The following is a 19,249-nucleotide window of genomic DNA, read 5'->3' on the forward strand; positions in this document are numbered from 1 at the left end:
AACGCACCCCGTTGATGGCGTTTTTCGCGGTAACAAAAATGAAAAAAGTTTATTTATCCGAAAATATTTGTAATATCGTGGTTATATCCTAATACATTTTAACTTGGGCATAAATAATGTTTAAATTATTATCAAGGTATATCAGCCGTATAGTAATTATTTCGAAATAGATGAATTATAATCCCACTGACGAGCTGTCAAGTATGAAGTTTTACGTATGAAAAAACTTCTAAACCTGTTTATTTACAGTAGTTTTTTTGTGTAAATACTTGAACAGCCGATTCTCTTGCTACTATCGCGTGAGCGGGCAAGAGGTCAAGTCACTCAAGTCGTTATCGTCCGTGCAGTGTGTTGTGAAAGCGAGTTTGCTTGAGTTGTGTGTGCCGTTGTCGTTGGCGGGAGCCATGCTGCAAGGAAGGTTAAGCAGGCTGTTGAACCTTGGGCGCCGGTTTTGCAGTGATGCAAGTGTAAGTAAAATATGTTACTTATCTGATGGTATGTAAATGGGTTTAGGTGCCAATTTGTTCTAAGTAAACAAGCAGATTGAATGACTGCTACTAATTATGAAGGCGCCGAATAAATAAAAATTTAGACATGGAAGTTTTATTGTTATTTTCGGTATGTAATTGGTGACAAATTTGTTTTATTTACATACCTACCATACCACTGAGTTTATTTTATCAAGCATAATACAATTTACAGTTAACTTTATTTTTTTAATAACGTTTCTTTTTGATAATGTTATTTGAAAAACTACTTCATTATTTTGTGATCTAAATTATTAATTATTATTCACGTTTTTATTGAAAAATATTGTATGTTCTATATGTTCCTAAAACCCTATATAGTTATGGTTTAATGGTCAAATTAGAAGTTAGTTATACTGCAAATTTTCTAATTAGGACTTCAATGTATATTTTAAAGTTTTGTATTTTATGTCGAATTTTAAGTTTTGTAACTAAGAAGTCTCTAGATGAAGTTCAACACTGCATGACACAGCCCTCATATTATGGCCCAAGCTAATTAGGGTTAAATACCCAAAGGGTAAAAACTAGACCCTATTACTAAGACTCCGCTGTCCGTCTGTCTGTCACCAGGCTGTATCTCATGAACCGTGCGTAGACAGTTGAAATTTTAAGATGATGTGTGTGTTGCCGCTACAACAACAAATACTAAAAAGTATAAAACCCTCGGTGGGTGAGTCCGACTCACACTTGTCCGGGTTTTTAGATATTTGATCTTCTAAATAGAAATATAATGCAGTATGTCTAGACAAATTCAATAGTTCTTACTCAGGAATGTTTACAATTGTAACAGGTGCCTGATCTCCAGTCACACAATGCAGTCACAGTGCCGGAGTGGGCCCGAGCACCGCTGGAAGACTTACATGGAAGGCGGCATGACTATGTCAGGATCTCACTCACAGAGCGCTGTAACCTGAGATGTGAGTGACCCTTTCTGTTTTGGATAGCTCCAATATGTGGCCATTTTGTTCAGTGCCGGTGTGGGCCTGAGGACCGCTGGAAGACTTGCATGGGAGGTGACATGACTATGTCAGGATCTCACTTACAGAGCGTTGTAACCTGAGATGTGAGTGACCCTTTCTGTTTTGGATAGCTCCTATATGTGGCCACTTTGTTCAGTGACCATGTAGGCCTGAGCACCGCTGGAAGATTTACATGGGAGGTGACATGACTATGTTAAGATACTCACAGAGCGCTGTAACCTAAGATGTAAGTTACTCTTGCTGTTTAAACCTTTAACAGACCAGATTATAAGATGTCCTCATTTCTAGCTTCAGCAGTCGTAAAAAACCTGCTCAAGCAAGGACTAACTTATATATAGCCACCCAAGTGCCTATAAAAAGGTCTTTGGTTCCATTTTTAGGGTACCCAAAGGGTAAAAACGGGACCTTATTACTAAGATTCCGCTGTCTGTCTGTCCGTCTGTCATCAGGCTGTATCTCATGAACCGTGATAGCTAGACAGTTGAAATTTTCACAGATGTATTTCTGTTGACGCTATAACAACAAATGCTAAAAACAGGATAAAATAAATATTTAGGTGGGGCTACCATACAACAAACGTGATTGGGTGACCGAAAATTGGTTTGAACCAGATCTAGTAAGTAGTTTTTTTTAATCCATACTATAATCCATACTAATATTATAAATGCGAAAGTCTGTCTGTCTGTCTGTCTGTGTGTTCCCTCTTCACGCTTAAACCGCTGAATCGATTTAGACGAAATTTGGCATAGAGATAATTGAGTCCCTGAGAAGGACATAGGATAGTTTTTATCCTGAAAATCATTGCTTAAGAAAGTAAAAAGTGGGGTGGAATTGAGATAATTAACGAAGTGCCTGCTAATTTGTGTGCATAATATGCTCAAATTTAGATTGCTATGAAAATTTTTCCAGGCGCTATTCTTACTCTAGCTGCGGTTACAAAGTCCACGCAGACGAAGTCGCGGGCAAAAGCTAGTACGTCATAAATCGTAAACCGCAATTTACCTTTTACTCACGTTTCACATAAAAATACATTGTTTAAATTGTGTAATGTACGGAACCCTCAGTGCGCGAGTCCGACTCGCACTTGACCGGTTTTTTACGTAATGGTACGGAACCCTTCGTGCGCGACTCCGACTCGCACTTCACGCACTTGGCCGGTTTTTTCTTACTTAATCAAAACTGTGCTGTGTAACCTGTCAACACAATTAAGGGTCACAAGGTTATGGTTTGTGAGCAGCTAGGAGACGTGTACACATGAATTAAAAATCTTATATATGTAATTTGAATTAAATGTGACGTTTTCAACCAAAAGGTACCACATTGTCGCTTGTCTATAAGGTTGATTTCTAATTGAAGCTGTATGGAAATAGCGCCTTACTGACAAGCGACAATCTTCTTCTTCATTAAAGACTCTCAAATTGCATGCATAGCCAATAGGCTGCGAATACGCTTATTACAGTTATAACAAGGTCATCCTTATTATTGCAATTGCCATAAGGAATGCATTGTATCATAATAACATGCAACCAAGGCCATAATGAGCTCTGGATAAAAATTGCAATGAATATGCAGATGCACTTTATGATACAGAGAGTGGACTTTATTCAAAGGTGTTAAGGTCTATTTTTAAAGTGACCAATTAGGAGATATTTTTTAAAGCCATATTTATAGCACTTCTTAAAGATAAAAACCGGCCAAGTGCGAGTCGGGCTCGCGCACCGAGGGTTCCGTACTTTTTAGTATTTGTTGTTATAGCGGCAACAGGAATACATCGTCTGTGAAAATTTCAACTTTCTAGCTAACACGGTTCATGAGATACAGCCTCGTGACAGACAGACGGACAGCGGAGTCTTAGTAATAGCACAACACAATAGGGTCCCGTTATTACCCATTGGGTACAAAACCATTACAGACCTAGATATATTTCATGTTCATGTGCAAAGTTCCATTACAATCCAACACGTAGTTTAAAAATAAGAACGAAACCACAATTTAATAAATAGTTACTACGTAACTCCGAAACTCCGTTTGGACGGGAAGGTAAAATTCGGCCGCGCTTGCCGGCCTTTATTCATGGTGAACTACATTTGATACAAACGTATTACAAAGAAAAAGTATATTTAAAACAAAAAAGTATATACCTAGTTTACCATAAATGGTCCCGCCTCAGCATAATGCTAACCTTAAAGTCAGCGCTGGTCTTCCGGTGAGACCATTTGTGGGCCACGAACGCAACCGTACAACACGGCCCTACCACCATTAACTTATACTAGAGCGGTACTGTCATAGTAAATTTTGTAACCCCAGTAAATTCACTGCCATCTGTAAAATGTATTTAAATATGGATAAATGATTTTTTTTATTTGCATTAATTATTTTTATGATTTTGACCCATGTTCTTTCACTGACATGCGTTAAAATTATAAATAACAAACGAAACCGTCAACGCCCTCTATACGAGTGTAGGCCAAAACTAGTAGCGCCCTCTGAACGAGAATCAAATTTTCTTGATTTTCGAGGCACGTTTTTTCCTTAGACTGTATCCATCTATTACGGAGTTATATCTATCTTTGCTATCACCGAACACATCCACTTTGCGGTGACGTCAGCGCCATCTAACCTGCGCCTGCGCTAAAATGTCTTTAAGATCGTCACATGCATTTTAATACACATACAGCATAAGGAATTGCGGATGTACGCACCACTGCACTTGCTGATTGTTCTTAACTTCCTATCATTTACTTATAAAGTCATTTAAACGACGATTTGAACTTTATTGTGTTGAAATAGGGTCTAAATCTAATGGTAACAATATAAGTTTTTATATGTTGTGTAATTTTCGTAATCAGTTGTTTTTACGCTATGGCCTTCTCAGTCAATAAGTGTTCCGTTTTTCAAAAAAAAAAAATGCACGAAATACTAAAATCTGGTCATTTTGGCGCCACTACATTATGATCGGGTATTATGGTAAAAAATCAAAAATCACTTGCGGTTCTATGTGTGAACGGCACGTCTGTACACGCGTCATGCGTCATAGTGTGAGTAAGTTGCTTAAAAATAGTACTGAGCGGTCGGCAAACGGCCGTCAATCATGCTGTCGCGGGGCGAGGTAATTCGAGTCGCGGGGCGGGGCGGTGCGTGGCCGTTCTGTATGATAATGCTATTACTATTACTAATAGTGTAGGTCGTTATCTAAATACAATTTGATAACATATTTCGAACACATCTTAACCTAATATTATCTCTGTATGGGTACCTATCCAATATAATTTATAAACTTCAAAGTATGTATAAATAACGTCATGGATATTATTAATATATGTGTGTATTCAAACTTTGCTGAAATATAACATTTTAATATTAGGCATTGATAAGATGCAAATACTCACTAAAAAAACTAGTTATGCTAATGCATGCAAAACCTGTATTGTAGGAGCCAATGCAACGACTATTGTATTTTTTTAATCCTAGGTACATGTTTTTAACTAGCTTTTAGTCAGGACAATTTGTTACTATATCAATATTTTTTTTTAATTTTTTACGTAATTTTATAACGATAATTCAATTGTTTGCCAGGTCAATACTGCATGCCTGCCGAAGGCGCGCCACTCTCAGCGCGCGACAAGTTACTCACACGTGACGAGCTAACGCGGACAGTCCGAGTCCTAGCCGAGATGGGTGTCCGCAAACTAAGACTAACGGGTGGTGAACCTACGCTGCGAGCTGATCTACATCTTATTATAGGTAAATAACTTCGATAGTGAAATAGTGAAAAATAGTAAATAATGAAGCTTTACTTGTTGGCCTTGTTGCCTATCATGGACTTGTCGCGTCGGTACTACGGTATGAAGTAATTTTTTGGGGCAATGCAGCTGATACAGACGCAGTACTAAAGGCCCAAAAGAGGTGTGTACGTGCGATGTGTAGCTTAAAAATGATGGATAGTTGTATCCCATACTTTAGATCACTGAATATCCTAACCTTGCCTTGTCTATATATCTTGGAAATTGCTGTTTTTGTGAAATCGAATCCAAACCTTTTTGATACAATTGCCTATTTATTAAGGAAACTATTTTATTAAGGGTGTTAAGCCCAATTTGGACTTGCTCTGGGTATCCACAAGCTCAGACTAACGGGTGTGTTGAATCTATTTTATGAGGCCAACATCGAAAAATCGATAATGAAGAGCGTCGCAAGCAATAGGCTACAAGAGGGAGTGGGGCATACATTTTGTAAAAAAAATGTAATCTCTAGCTCTCTGCTGAATGTTAAACACCTATTTTATTCAGCTCAAAATTCAACAAAAAGTAGAGTAGTGGAGTGTTTGATTATATTAGAAAATCATTAACAATCGTCATAATTCCAGAGGAACTCAACAACATCGAAGGCATCACAAGCGTATCAATGACGACCAACGGCCTAGTGTTAACCCGTCGTCTGCCCACGTACGCTCGGGCGGGGCTCGCAGCCCTCAATATATCCTTAGACTCACTACAGAATGAGCGATATGAGAAAATGGCACGAAGACCGGGCTTGAAGAAAGTACTGGCTGGTATTGATTTGGCTCTGCAGTTGGGGTTTCCAGTTAAAATTAACGTTGTGCTTATGAAAGGTGAGTATTCTATGTAATAGATCCTAATCGTAGCGACATCTATATGTTGGAGTTAGCAACGTTTAGTTGTAGCGCCATCTATCTGCAACAGTGGTAACTACTTCTTTGTGTTATCCCGGCATTTTGCCACGGCTCATGGGAGCCTGGGGTCCGCTTGACATCTAACTACTATACAAGTTATATAAATATAGTTATACTGATAAGAAAACACGCAAAGGTGGTGAAGTCAAACCTCCCCGGCGCACAATAGTATCAGCAAAGAGGATATAATATTATAGAACGGTACTGTCATAGTAAATTTTGTAACCACAGTAAATTCACTGCCATCTATCGACACACTTTAAAAGTAAAAATGAAGGTTTATAAAAACACGATAAAATGTATTTAAATATGGATAAATGATTTTTTTTATTTGCATTAATGCGCGCTAAACCATAGAGTAACATATACATATACTATGCCTTAAACAGTTTTTTGACAAGTTTTCAGTATGATATAGGACAGGATAACAGAGGCCGAAACCGAACTATAGATATTCGTGTTTCGCGGTAGGCCCTGTGTTTGTGCTATTGACGCCCTCTACGCAGAGTTTTGCGTAATATTCCCTATTAACTACGATTGTCCCTAGTATCACCTAATCATGTACTTCAATCTTGCAGGATTCAATGACGATGAAATTATGGATTTTGTGGAATACACAAAAGATCACCCCGTTGAAGTTAGGTTGGTAGCTTTTTACAAGCATTTTATTTAACTTGCCCTGTTAGTATGCATGTAGGCACAGAAATAAATATACCATAGAAGACGCAAATGCATCTACTTCGTGTCCGAACCCCGACCAATCGTCGAGGTTGACCGTCGCTCTTTACAGTCCACGCGCGTCGATTGTTGCAGCCGGACGTGCGTGAAAACTTAAAAAATGCTTCGTTGCATGATAACTTAACTGCAACAGCCCAAAAATTGCGAGCACCCAAAGGCAAGAACATATTTTCCATCACAGATAAGTAATTTTAAAATTATATTATGCGTAAATTTTGTATGAAAAAGTCGGCACGCTTGGTTTCAATACAAATCGTGGTATTTGCGTCATCTAGCGTATATATTAAATCTGTGCATGTAGGTATGTATGTTAGTGTGGGTCAAATCTTGGAAGCTAAATTTGACCCACTTCCCGATTAAGCTGAAATTTTGCATACAATGTAAATTGGATGACAATGCAATATTATGATGACATGGAGCTGATCTGATGATGGAGACAGGAGGTCGCCATAGGAACCCTGTAATAAAAACGCAACCTAATAGGGTATTTTACACCATGCATGAAATAAAGCACCAAAAGATTAATAGAGAAACGTAGACAGCAGTTATTTTTAGACACAATTGCTATTTTAAAACTCGTAAAAAACTGTAAAGAGTAAGTAGTAGTAGTAGTAGTAGTAAATCACTTTATTGTACAAAACAAAAATTGATAACATGAAATTCATATAAATTTAGGTACAAAGGTAAGTAATTTGATTGTGACGTCACATGCTAGTGTTTCATATAAATTCCATAGTAGAAAAATCGTTTTGACAGTTCGAAAAAGAAACTGATTTGACTAGTAGTCAAATACCCTATGTTTGGGGTTTTTAGAATTGTCTCGATGAGTTTTAGTTGCCTGTGGAAAGAAAAGTACAGTCAGCGATAAAAGATTGTACCAAAAAATTTCCAAAACGTTTTGTCTTGATCTTATTCAACTGCCTCTACAAACAAAACTTCCGTGAGACACACACATATTAAATATATTAATAACGGGTCATATGCCTCTACAAAATAACTGACGTTGTTTTTCTTTCAGGTTCATCGAATTCATGCCTTTTTCAGGCAATAGTTGGGACGACTCAAAATTAGTTCCGTACCGAACAGCACTGAGGACTATTGTGGAGAGACATCCAGAGCTGCAGGGGTGCACGCCGCGACCAAACGACACTGCGAGGGTATTTTCATTGTCACTTATTATTATATTATTTTAAATTATTATTATTATTATAAAAAATTTAGGCATCGTAATGGATGAGTCGCTTCGATTTGAAGCTCATATAAATACTAAAATACCAAAATGCTATGGTGCACTAAATTCATTATATAAGCTTAGACCCTACCTAACACAAAATGTTCGCGAACGCTTGTCAGATGCGCTAGTTTTATCCCAACTGGATTATGGAGACGTGGTATATGGGCCTTGCATAAGAAAAAGAACAGAACGAGCAATTCTACGTGTGCAAAACTCATGCATGCGTTTCTGTCAAAATATCCCTCGCCGCTCACATATTAGCCCTTACCTTAATAAAGCGGGTAAACTGAATATGTCACACAGAAGAATATTAAAGCTTGCGGCAATGGTATTTACGCTTAAACAATCTGGTATTCCACCCTATCTCGCGCGTAAACTTGAATGGAAGCCTAACCGAAAGTTGAAAGGTTTGCGTGAGCAACAAGAGCGTATCTCTCTTCCACTACTCCGGCTTCAGTCATTTGGAGGCAGTTTTCGTTATGCTGCGTCTAAATGCTGGAACAATTTGCCGCCACCAGTAGTTAACTGTAAGTCCCTGGCGGTTTTCAAACTACGTTGCAAGGCTTATTTACTGGACCTCCAAAAGGAAGTAACGTACACTTTTGGTTGAGTGACCTGCTCAATAGATATTTAAATTTAGCACTTTAGTTAGCACTTCTTTATCCACTGCGCATTGCTCGGTTTTGCTATCATGTCCTATATGTAATAGTGTAAATGTTTATACTGTCCTTAGCTAGATACAATTACGGCGGTGGCAGAATAACAGCGTCCGTTGCTGAAAACCTTTGGGGCTGCTGTGCCCCGAAGCCTTTTTGGCACAGACATCAGCTGAGCCACCTTCCCTTTCAATTAGTTTGTAAGCATTATCGTGTACTTTTATTATGTACCTATGTTACAACTTCTTGAATAAACGTCTTTTATTATTATTATTATTATATATAAGATAAAAGATAAAAAATATTTTTACAGTACATATGGTGCTACTTTACAGCACTAGTGCGATAATAAGCACATTACGTAACTATGTTGAAAATTTAATGGGCCATATGTACTGTAAAACGTTGTACGATACATGTGCGAATAGGTAATTCGCAACTCGTGTCGATTTAAAATACTCCCTGCGATCGTGTTTTAATTTATCGCCACTCGTTTCGAATTTCCTCTTTTTCGCACTTGTATCGTAAATAACTATTATTGCACAGAAAAAATACAAATGTAGTACATAAACGCTGGTTTCTTAAAAGTTTTTAGGATGTAATACTTATTACGAAGAGATACCTATCCCATGAGAAAAGCGAATACACTCGTTTCAAAAACATTATTTTTCTTCAAAGATAAGGTACTTCAACGGCTTCAACTATTGGTGCGTAGGTCATCACCTATGCACCAATAGTTGAAGATGATAGGGAAAAGCGTTTATTTTATTTTATAGTTATATCTTACAATAATTTTACTTTTTCTTCTCTTAATGTCGTTCATATCCAGTGTCCTGATGGCTTAAGTACCTTTGACATTTCGCGAAAAGTAGATACCTATTTTATGCGGTAATTGACCGATCAATTAAATTGGTTGTAGGTACGTCGATAGCCAATCTCAAATGCGAGTTCTCGTACCATTTGTATAAGCTTTAAGGCATGTGCACACCGGACGCGTGTGCGTTGTAAGTTGTAATATACAGACCCTTATGAGAGAAGGCACACCACTTGCGTGACGTGTGCGTGAACGGCTCGGACATTTCCGCGCACGCTCGCGTCTATGCATACGCAGCCGGTGTGCGCTGGCCATTAACATCAGTGTTTAACCTCGTAAGGCCCAATGTGCATTACAACACACTCTGTTTCAATCTAATTTGAACCTTACACTAACTGAATTAAGTATCATTTCTTTTGTTTCATTGTTTTCTAAAACAAACGAAAGTCACCCTAATAGTCTTTACAACAAGGTTCAAATTAAAAATTGGGAAACTTTGTATGGTGCCTATGGTTGGACTTACGAGGTTATACCTCGTTGGTCCTTCGAGCCGGATAGTTGACTAACTATTATTTGACAGGTATGGCAAGTCCCCGGGTATGCAGGTAGTGTAGGCTTCATCTCTTCAATGACGCAGCATTTCTGTTCCACGTGCAATCGACTCAGGATAACGGCTGATGGAAACCTTAAGGTCCGTATCAATATCATAAAATGAAATAGATGGGTCATTCTATTTTTTCATGATCATTAAGGGTTCATCCATTAATTGCGTCACACGAATTTTGAGGTTTTTTGACCCCTCCCCCCCTCCTTACACTTGTTCACATTTGGCAAACCCCTCCCACTGGTGTGACGTCATATTTTAACAATGAAATCGGCAAATCGAATTAAGTATAATTAATATTTTATTAAAAATATTTTTAACAAAAGAAATATTAGTAATTTTATAACCCAAAACAGATTAGGAAAGAAAATTAAACGATTAAAAAGGATTATCGTTCCAAAAACTTGTTATTTAACTGAAACAGCGAATAAAATAAGTTAAAGTGACGTCACAAAGTTTGTGACTCCCTCCTCCCCCTTGTCACATCATGTCACATTTCCCCCCCCCCTCCCCCTCCCCCCCCCCCTCACCGTGTGATGTAATTAATGGATGACCCCTAATTTATTGCCAGAAAAAAAGTATGTTAAATATTGAATTTCGTGTATAAAAATTGTATTCCCAAATTTTACCTAAACCAAATAATAGGAATTGACCAAAATTCATATATTAATATTGACTACTGTATTAAGATGGTAACGCAGTGGTAAATGCCTTATTTTCATACAAAACGGGAGACAATCAAGGACCACTGAGTTACTATGATTATGAATATTTACAGTTGTTATTTGTGGTATTTTCTATAAAAAGGGACCTTATTGTCGATGGCGCTTACGCCATTATTAACGATGCTCCGATATAAATACAATGCCGCGCGACGCTGTGCGGCGTAAGCGCCATCGACAATAAGGTCCCTTTTCATAGAAAATGCCCCATTTATTGAACGAAGCTATCGGGGTGGTTAGCCTTTTTCTCCATCACAAAACAGAAAATGAAACTAATTGCCAAGTATTCTGAAATTAGTATGCATTTTACGGAAAAGTGTCAAAAACTTATGTACAACGAAAAATGCTGCTGTATTAATAATGCTGTATTAATCGCGTACAAATAAACTACCCGGGTATGTCCTTAAACTACGTCCAAAAGAGAGGTGGGGGCTCTGTGAATGTCATCTCGCTTTGTGTGGTAGGACACAGCACAGAATCAAGAATCAAATGTTTTATTCGTGATAAACTTAAAACTAAAATTACATACAAAAGTATAACTAAAACTATAGGAATTTATAAAATAGGTAGGAGTTGAAGTTTACCACGAAACACAGCGGATGTCATTCCACATCTAGAGCAGAGCCCAACTGGGCAAGTACCTCCCACTTACAGAAAACCGCAGCCAAATAACACTAGATCCTACTCATAGTGTTGTGTTCCTACCGGCGAGTAAGGTTGCCAGAGCTTAAGGTGCGATGTTAGGGTCGGCAACGCGCATGTAACTCCTCTGGACTGCTTAACATCAGGCGGGCAGTATGCTTGTTTGCCACCGACGTAGTATTAAAGAAAAACTAGAAAACAATATGTCATTAAATCATTTTACGGTTTAGACTCACTTGTTTTAGTCACTCGCGCGACATGTTACATGGAAACAATATGTCCGTATCTTTGGCAGGTATGCTTGTTCGGTAACGCGGAGGTGTCTCTCCGTGACGCGATCCGCAGCGGCGCTGACGACGAAGAATTATCGACGCTAATACGCGTCGCGCTGAATAATAAGAAACCACAACATGCTGGTAAGTACTAAGTACTGGCGTTTACAAGTGAGAAGCTTTCACAGGTCTTTAAGGTATTATCATAAGGTTCAATTTGGCTTGAGCTGTGGAAAAGATTAACTTACAAATCTCGCCTAAATATCACGCCAGAATTTACCACAGCTGACGTGATATTGAGTAAATAGTCAAAGTTCAGTCATGGACAAATTTAGAGGAACGCAAAGAAAAAAGGTAAGGTGGGGTAAGACTAACATAGTATATTTTGATCGGGCAAGACAAACAGTATGAGGATTCCATACAAGTGATAGTCTTACTTACCCCACCTTACTTACTGCTGTGGCGCGACGACCCGAAGTGGATCTTGGCCTCCGACACCAAAGACCGCCATGCTTCTGTCCAAAGCCGTTTCTGTCCAGTCGACGGCGCCGAGTTCGCTGAGGTCTTTCTGCACTTCGTCTCTCCAGCGGTACCAAGGGCGTCCAGACGGTCTTCGGCCACTTGGTACTCCAGACCCCACCTAACCTTACTAATTTTGAAATTCCTTTAGAATTAGATGCAGTAATCCAGTAATTAAACCTTTTTTAGGGTTCCGTACCCAAAGGGTAAAAACGGGACCCTATTACTAAGACCGCTGTCTGTCTGTCTGTCACCAGGCTGTATCTCATGAACCGTGATAGCTAGAAAGTTGAAATTTACAGATGATGTATTTCTGTTGCCACTATAACAACAAATACTAAAAACAGAATAAAATAAATATCTAAGTGGGTTTGCGTAATGGTACGGAACCCTTAGTGCGCGAGTCCGACACGCACTTGGCCGGTTTTTTTGCGTTCCTCTAAATTTGTCCATTAGTATATTTAGGTACGGTACATGTCTACAATCAGTACTTGCACGTTTACCCCAAATAATAAAACGTCATCTCTCCTGTTTATGTTTTTTTGTACAAAAAAATATATTTATTTACACATTAAAACAAACAATAAAACATTAAAATTAAGTACAGTAGAAATGGTAAACAGGTTTTGGCCAACTTCTGTTTAGTAAAAATCCCACCAAATTCACAAATGATAAAATATTTAATTATTATTATTCCACTATTGATCGGCTTACATAGGGATTGAATCCTCTACCTACGGTACTAGCAAAGATAGATATAAGTACTAGTCATAATGTCAAAATAGTACAAGTTGAATGTTTACCATTTCTACTCACCCTTAAACCTTATACTTTCCGAAAAATGTGCCTACTTTGCTCTAACATTTGCTCCGAAAGTTTAAATTAAATTTTATAATTACTATTACTGTGGTAGGTTTGTTGATGTACAGTCGCCATCTGAGTGGCCATGGTGCTCACAAATATCTAAACACGCCTCTATTGTCAAGGTGTTAGAGTGCGTGTTCAGATATTTTTGAGCACCTTGGCCGCTCCGATATATCTGATGGTGACTGTACATGCCGATTTTAAGTAGACCATCATTCATTACTATCATATTGTAACACTTCAAATGAGGTTGTGATATAAATTACATATACAGGTTGGCTAAAAATAAGTGCATTCCCGTTGCCAGGGAGGTTTTGGGATTATACTGAGCAACTTTTACTATAGGACCAACCACGAAATCGCAAAAAAAATGACCTTCCCATAGAAAATGGATCAGCCAGAATGTATGAAACAGCCAAATTTTTTTTCGCGATTTCGAGGTTGGTCCCATAGTAAAAGTTGCTCAGTATAATCCCAAAACCTCCCTGGCAACGGGAATACACTCATTTTTTAGCCAACCTGTATATAAAAACTGTTGGAGCTCTATTACCCAGTGGGGAGCAAAGTAGTACTTTACGGTACCTATTTATGGAGCCATTCTCAGAAAGTATGTCTAAGTTTGCGTCTAATAATTATTTCATACATCTTACATACCTATATAGTTGTGCAAATCAAATTAAACCACAGATATGTTCTAAGAATGACTGTAAGGCCAAGCTCGCACTACGATTTTTTGCCGTGCGATAATTTTGTCGCAGAAATGCAACGTACGTGTTTATAACAAAACTTCCGTGAGACACAGACATATTAAACATATTAATAACGGGTCACTCACGTATTTTAAGTCGAAAACGCTCGACGTTTCACTCCGTACCGAGGAGCGTCATACGTGAGTGACCCGTTATTAATATGCATGTGTTTATATGTCAGTGCGCGCATATACGACAAAAAAAAATACAGCTCGTTTCTAAAATCGTGCCGCGAAAATTAAAATCGTAGTGCTCGCTTGGCCTAAGCCTAAAAAACACATCAACAGAAGCATTCACATCATCACCCTAATTAATAATTTCATGGGCGCAATGCTATTCTGTTGACGTTTTTAGGCATGCAGAATCTGGCGCAAATGGAAAACCGGCCCATGGTTCTGATTGGGGGGTAATTCCTTCACCTTCACAGCGAAGCGGGCAACGGAGACTGCGGAGTCCATCAAAATTCTACAGGAGATCCAAAGCTTTTCAATATACCACTTAGATGAGAAAGTTGCTCATACGCTTCGGTCTCTAAATCTTCCATTTCAAATCAATAGTCTTCCTGATCAGAACGTCCAAGGAATCAGAAATCAATCCATGGATATCAAAAGTATCCAAAACTCAAGATCCCACTTAGATGATATGACAGTTCATACGCCTCGGTCAGTTAGTCTTCCATTTCAAATCAAACTTCCTGATCAGAGCGTCCAAGGGAACATCTCAAAAATCTCGTATTTACACTCTGCAATGCCAGGCCTTTGGTCAAAAATAAATTTAAAACGAAGTGTGCGTTTGTACAGTACCAACCCGTTTTCGCATTTAGACTCTTCAGGACGAGCGCGAATGGTAGACGTAAGCAGAAAGAGAGTCACAGAAAGGACAGCGATCGCCGAATGCCGACTTAATGTAAGCGCTGAATTGATAAGACTTCTAAAAGATGGCGCGTTACCTAAAGGTGACGCATTAGGCGTGGCTAGAGTCGCTGGTGTATTAGCTGCCAAGCGAACTTCTGAGCTTATTCCTTTATGTCATCCACTTCCATTAGACTGCGTCCTTGTCTCTTTGGAACTGCCAGAACAGGATGACGATAATACAGTCTATATTACTTGTGAGGTTCGCGTAACAGCGAAAACTGGAGCTGAAATGGAAGCATTATCCGGTTGTTCCGGGGCCGCTTTAGCACTATATGACATGTGCAAAGCCGTGGACAAAGAAATGGTCATATCGGATCTTAGAGTCGTCCGTAAGACGGGAGGTAAGAGCGACTACCCCCCTCCGAAGTTACCCCCTTCACCCCCCGCGGAGACGACCAAGCCAGTTGATTGGCCGAAGGAAACCTTTGCCCCCATTAACGTTGTTTACTTGTGATTGAGTTGTGATATGCGAAGTTTTTATATAAGGAAATATCAAGTTATTGTTAAGTATAATAAAGTTGTTATAGCCTCTTAAGGCCCAACGTCCTACTTACCTATAGTACTTCTTCAGTTCAATTAAATTTAAACCCTATCCAATGAGGGCTACCGCGTTTAATTTCGCCGCTAGGGGCGCTAGTGTAGATGGAGGTCTTTCAAAATGTGAAATGCATAGTTTTGGGGGTTTCAAGCTTTTTTATCGGGAATTTCCACTCCTTATTCATAATTGTGGTAAATCTTTGTCCATCTTTGATTAATCATGGTTAACAAATAGATACTCGTATAGCTCAGTTGGTTAGTGTTAGTGGTTTAAAAAAAGTGCCAACTAAAATATATGTAAAATTTAACAGGTTGAAAAAATGGCACATTTAGACGTTAAATTAAAATACCTTACATTAGAACGTATTGATTTTATACGAATGATCATAGAGGAATTTTGATATCTGTTTTTCGGGACTTACATCTACAGTAGTTATTTCTTTTGTTTCGTTAAATTTTCAAACAAATCCAAATCAACCCTATTCCCTGCGTAATGGGTTCATATTTCAGTGGCAATTTTTGGACTTTTCATTTGTACGGCTGGGCCTTAGGAGGATAAGTAGATGTTACGTCAAACGAACATCAACGGTGAATTGTTTAAAATGATAAGTCATAGAAATTGTTAAATTATCTATAATTAGGTACTAACTTTATTACGCATAATAAAAATTAGTACAGTCGCCATCACATATATTGGAGCGACCAAGGTGCTCAAAAATATCTGAACACGCACTCTAACGTCTTAACAATAGAGGCGTGTTCAGATGTTTTTGAGCACCTTGGTCGCTTCGATATATGTGATGGCGACTGTACATAACTGCAAGTAGGTACAACTTATAAATGTTGTAGGTATATTTAGCAAACTATAAATAACTTCGATATTTGTTATGTTGTCTTGTATAATTTATCTACGTAAATTATTGTAAATAGGTACTGGTCATTGGATCTACGAATGTATAATTTTATAATACCTACCTATATTCATATAATCATGTTAAAACTTAATTCGGATTTTTGTATTTGTATTTTTGTAAATTACCGCTAGTTTTTGATTAAAACTGTGATAAGTTTATGAAAACTGTCTTGAATATAAGAAGTATTTAGAGTACATTAGTACAGTCGCCATTACATATATCGTAGCGGCCGAGGTGCTTACAAATATCTGAACACGCACTCTAACGCCTTGACAATAGAGGCGTGTTCAGATATTTGTGAGCGCTCTGGCCGCTCCGATATATCTGATGGCGACTGTACAATAAATAAAAAGTAAAGTAAAAGGTGGGGAAAAAAATTCCAGTAATTACCACTGGTAAGAACTTGGTGGTAACTAGTGGGAATAACCTGCACATTGGACGGGTGGAATACCGCTCTAAGCTACTAATGGTTGTTAATGTTTTTATTATACATTATATTTTTTCAATATATCGATATTTTGAAGTTAAACCTTGTTTCATTTAAAAGATTTTCCTTTATTTAAAGTGTACGCCGACGAAAGGCCCATACAAATAAATATCACTGAGTCTTTCGACTGATATGATGATGAGGATTCCATGTTCAGTTCAATAGTAGTAGCAAAGAGAATAGGGAATATTACGCGAAACTCTGCGAAGGGGGCACCACTACCACATTCTGAGGGGTTTCGCGAAACAAGAAAATCGATATTTCGTTATCTAACATCTCTGTCACTCTTGCATATTCGAGCGATAGAGGCAGATGGCGAAATTGCGGATTCGCGTTTCCCGGTAGATCCTCTGTAAACAAACCGCCTTGATGCATTAATGTAAACACAATTTAAAAGTGCTTGTTGCTTTGTTGCTAGGCCTATTTGAAAAAAGAATATTTTGACTTGACTCTCAATGTCATATTTTATTATCTCTGAAAACTTGTCAAAAACCTGTTAAAGGTACAATATGTATAAGTTACTCTATGGTTTACTAAAAAGGCTTGTGCTGCACTCTGGTGGCAGAACATTGCAGTAATATCCCCTATTGAGTATAAGTAAGGAGTTATATCTATCTTTGGTAGTAGAAACAGAAACCAGCATACCTGTATCAGAGAGGATATAACAAGATAGAGCGGTACTGTCATAGTAGATTTTGAAACCACAGTAAATTCACTGCCATCTATCGGCACACTTTAAAACTAAAAATGAAGACAAAAATACGATAAAATGTATTTAAATATGGATAAATGATTTTTTTTATTTGCATTAATTATTTTTATGATTTTGACCCATGTTCTTTCACTGATATGCGTTAAAATTGTTTAATAACAAACGAAACCGTCAACGCCATCTATACGACAGTAGGCCAAAGTTAGTAAGGGCCCTCTGATCGAGAATCAAATTTTCTTGATTTTCGAGTCACGTTTTTTCCTTAGACTGTATCCATCTATTACGGAGTTATATCCATGGTATAGTATCTCTGAAGAGGAGTAATGTAATGCTGATAATAATGCCATCTCTGGGTTATGCTGGACATATATTCCTCAGCCGTGGTGCCCTGCTGAGCTAAAAAGCGGTATCTCAATTGAAGATTGCATGCAAATAAGTACCTTAAATTTGAATCATAACGTTCCATTTCCAGTTCATTCGTTTTTGAGATACCGCCTTTAGCATAAGGAGGGCTGAGTGTGGCTAGATATCATTCTTGTGTGTAGATAGTAGAAAACAAAATATTTTTTTTTTTTTTTTTTTTTTAATAACCTGTTGTATCCCACTGCTGGGCAAAGGCCTCTCCCTTAGATTTCCATGACTCCCGTTGTTGAGCTGTTTCCGGCCAGTTATTAGTGAAGGTGTCTAAGTCGTCCCGCCATCTTCGCCTGGGCCTGCCACGTCCGCGCTTCTTTTGCGGCATCCACTTGGTGGCTATACTAGCCCACCTATCCGGATGCATGCGGCAGACGTGACCTGCCCAGTCCCACTTCAGCCTAGCGGTCTTCTCCCCTACGTCAGCTATGCCTGTTCTGGAGCGCAGTGTAGTGTTTCGGATGCGATCCATCCTTGTGACACCTAGTATGCTGCGCTCCATTGCTCTCTGGCAAACCTTCAATTTGGACTTCTGACTCTCGGTACAAAATAGATATACCAAAACAAATATTTAAGCAGGTAACTTAATCGTATTTAATTAAATCTAGAAGAATATATTTTAATAAAAAATGTTTTGATAGTGTTACTAACCTTACGTTGCAAATGAACTAGGAAACAAAATAAATTTGAAACGTAAAAGTAGTTTTTTTAATATGTAGTGCAAACACCGTACAATGACAGACTGACGTATTTAGACGAATAAAAAAACCAAATGACGTTTGGTTTGACGGGAAATTTTGAAATTATTTCTAAGTTGTTTTTTAATATAAATTCCGTTTAAACATATTTTTGGTCAGATTTATGTTAAGATATTAACAAACAGCGTTTCTTTATATCACAACCAACCTTGTAAGTTGTGTTGAGTTGTGCTCTTACTCATTCAACCAAACCAACGCTGGCAAGATGAAAAGCAATGCCGGCCGGGCCGCGCCGAATCTGTGTACCTTCTTGTATGTACATCGGTATAAGGGCAAGGTAAGTAAATTTTCGAGTTTATAATATATATATACCTCCTGAACATTTATTTATTATTTCATCTTTATCAAAAGCTTTGATAGAGGCTTCGGGTAAAGCATATTTATGAAATGTTGGCGATGGAACATGGAACATTGTAACATTTCAAATAACAGCCGTTGATCTAGCACCAATCTTAGTGCCCGTAAGGCCCGTCATACACGTTGCTCTGATTATCATAAT

At 38.2% G+C, this 19,249-nt stretch overlaps 2 protein-coding genes across 2 annotated transcripts; both read left to right on the plus strand.

Moving 5' to 3' along the window:
• The first annotated feature begins 289 nt into the window (after window positions 1–289).
• On the plus strand, window positions 290–14,570 carry LOC134744629 (molybdenum cofactor biosynthesis protein 1-like). Its single transcript, XM_063678514.1, has 9 exons — window positions 290–467; window positions 1,318–1,444; window positions 5,084–5,251; window positions 5,874–6,119; window positions 6,779–6,842; window positions 7,957–8,095; window positions 10,223–10,333; window positions 11,906–12,026; window positions 14,369–14,570. The coding sequence occupies exons 1-9, from the start codon at window positions 405–407 to the stop codon at window positions 14,422–14,424; spliced, it is 1,095 nt and encodes a 364-aa protein (XP_063534584.1). The 5' UTR covers window positions 290–404; the 3' UTR covers window positions 14,425–14,570.
• Window positions 14,465–16,861, plus strand: LOC134744709 (cyclic pyranopterin monophosphate synthase-like). Its single transcript, XM_063678628.1, has one exon. The coding sequence runs from the start codon at window positions 14,612–14,614 to the stop codon at window positions 15,380–15,382; it is 771 nt and encodes a 256-aa protein (XP_063534698.1). The 5' UTR covers window positions 14,465–14,611; the 3' UTR covers window positions 15,383–16,861.
• Window positions 16,862–19,249: the final 2,388 nt, after the last annotated feature.

Source organism: Cydia strobilella, chromosome 10, assembly GCF_947568885.1.
Source record: "Cydia strobilella chromosome 10, ilCydStro3.1, whole genome shotgun sequence".
Taxonomy (NCBI): Eukaryota; Metazoa; Arthropoda; class Insecta; order Lepidoptera; family Tortricidae; genus Cydia; species Cydia strobilella.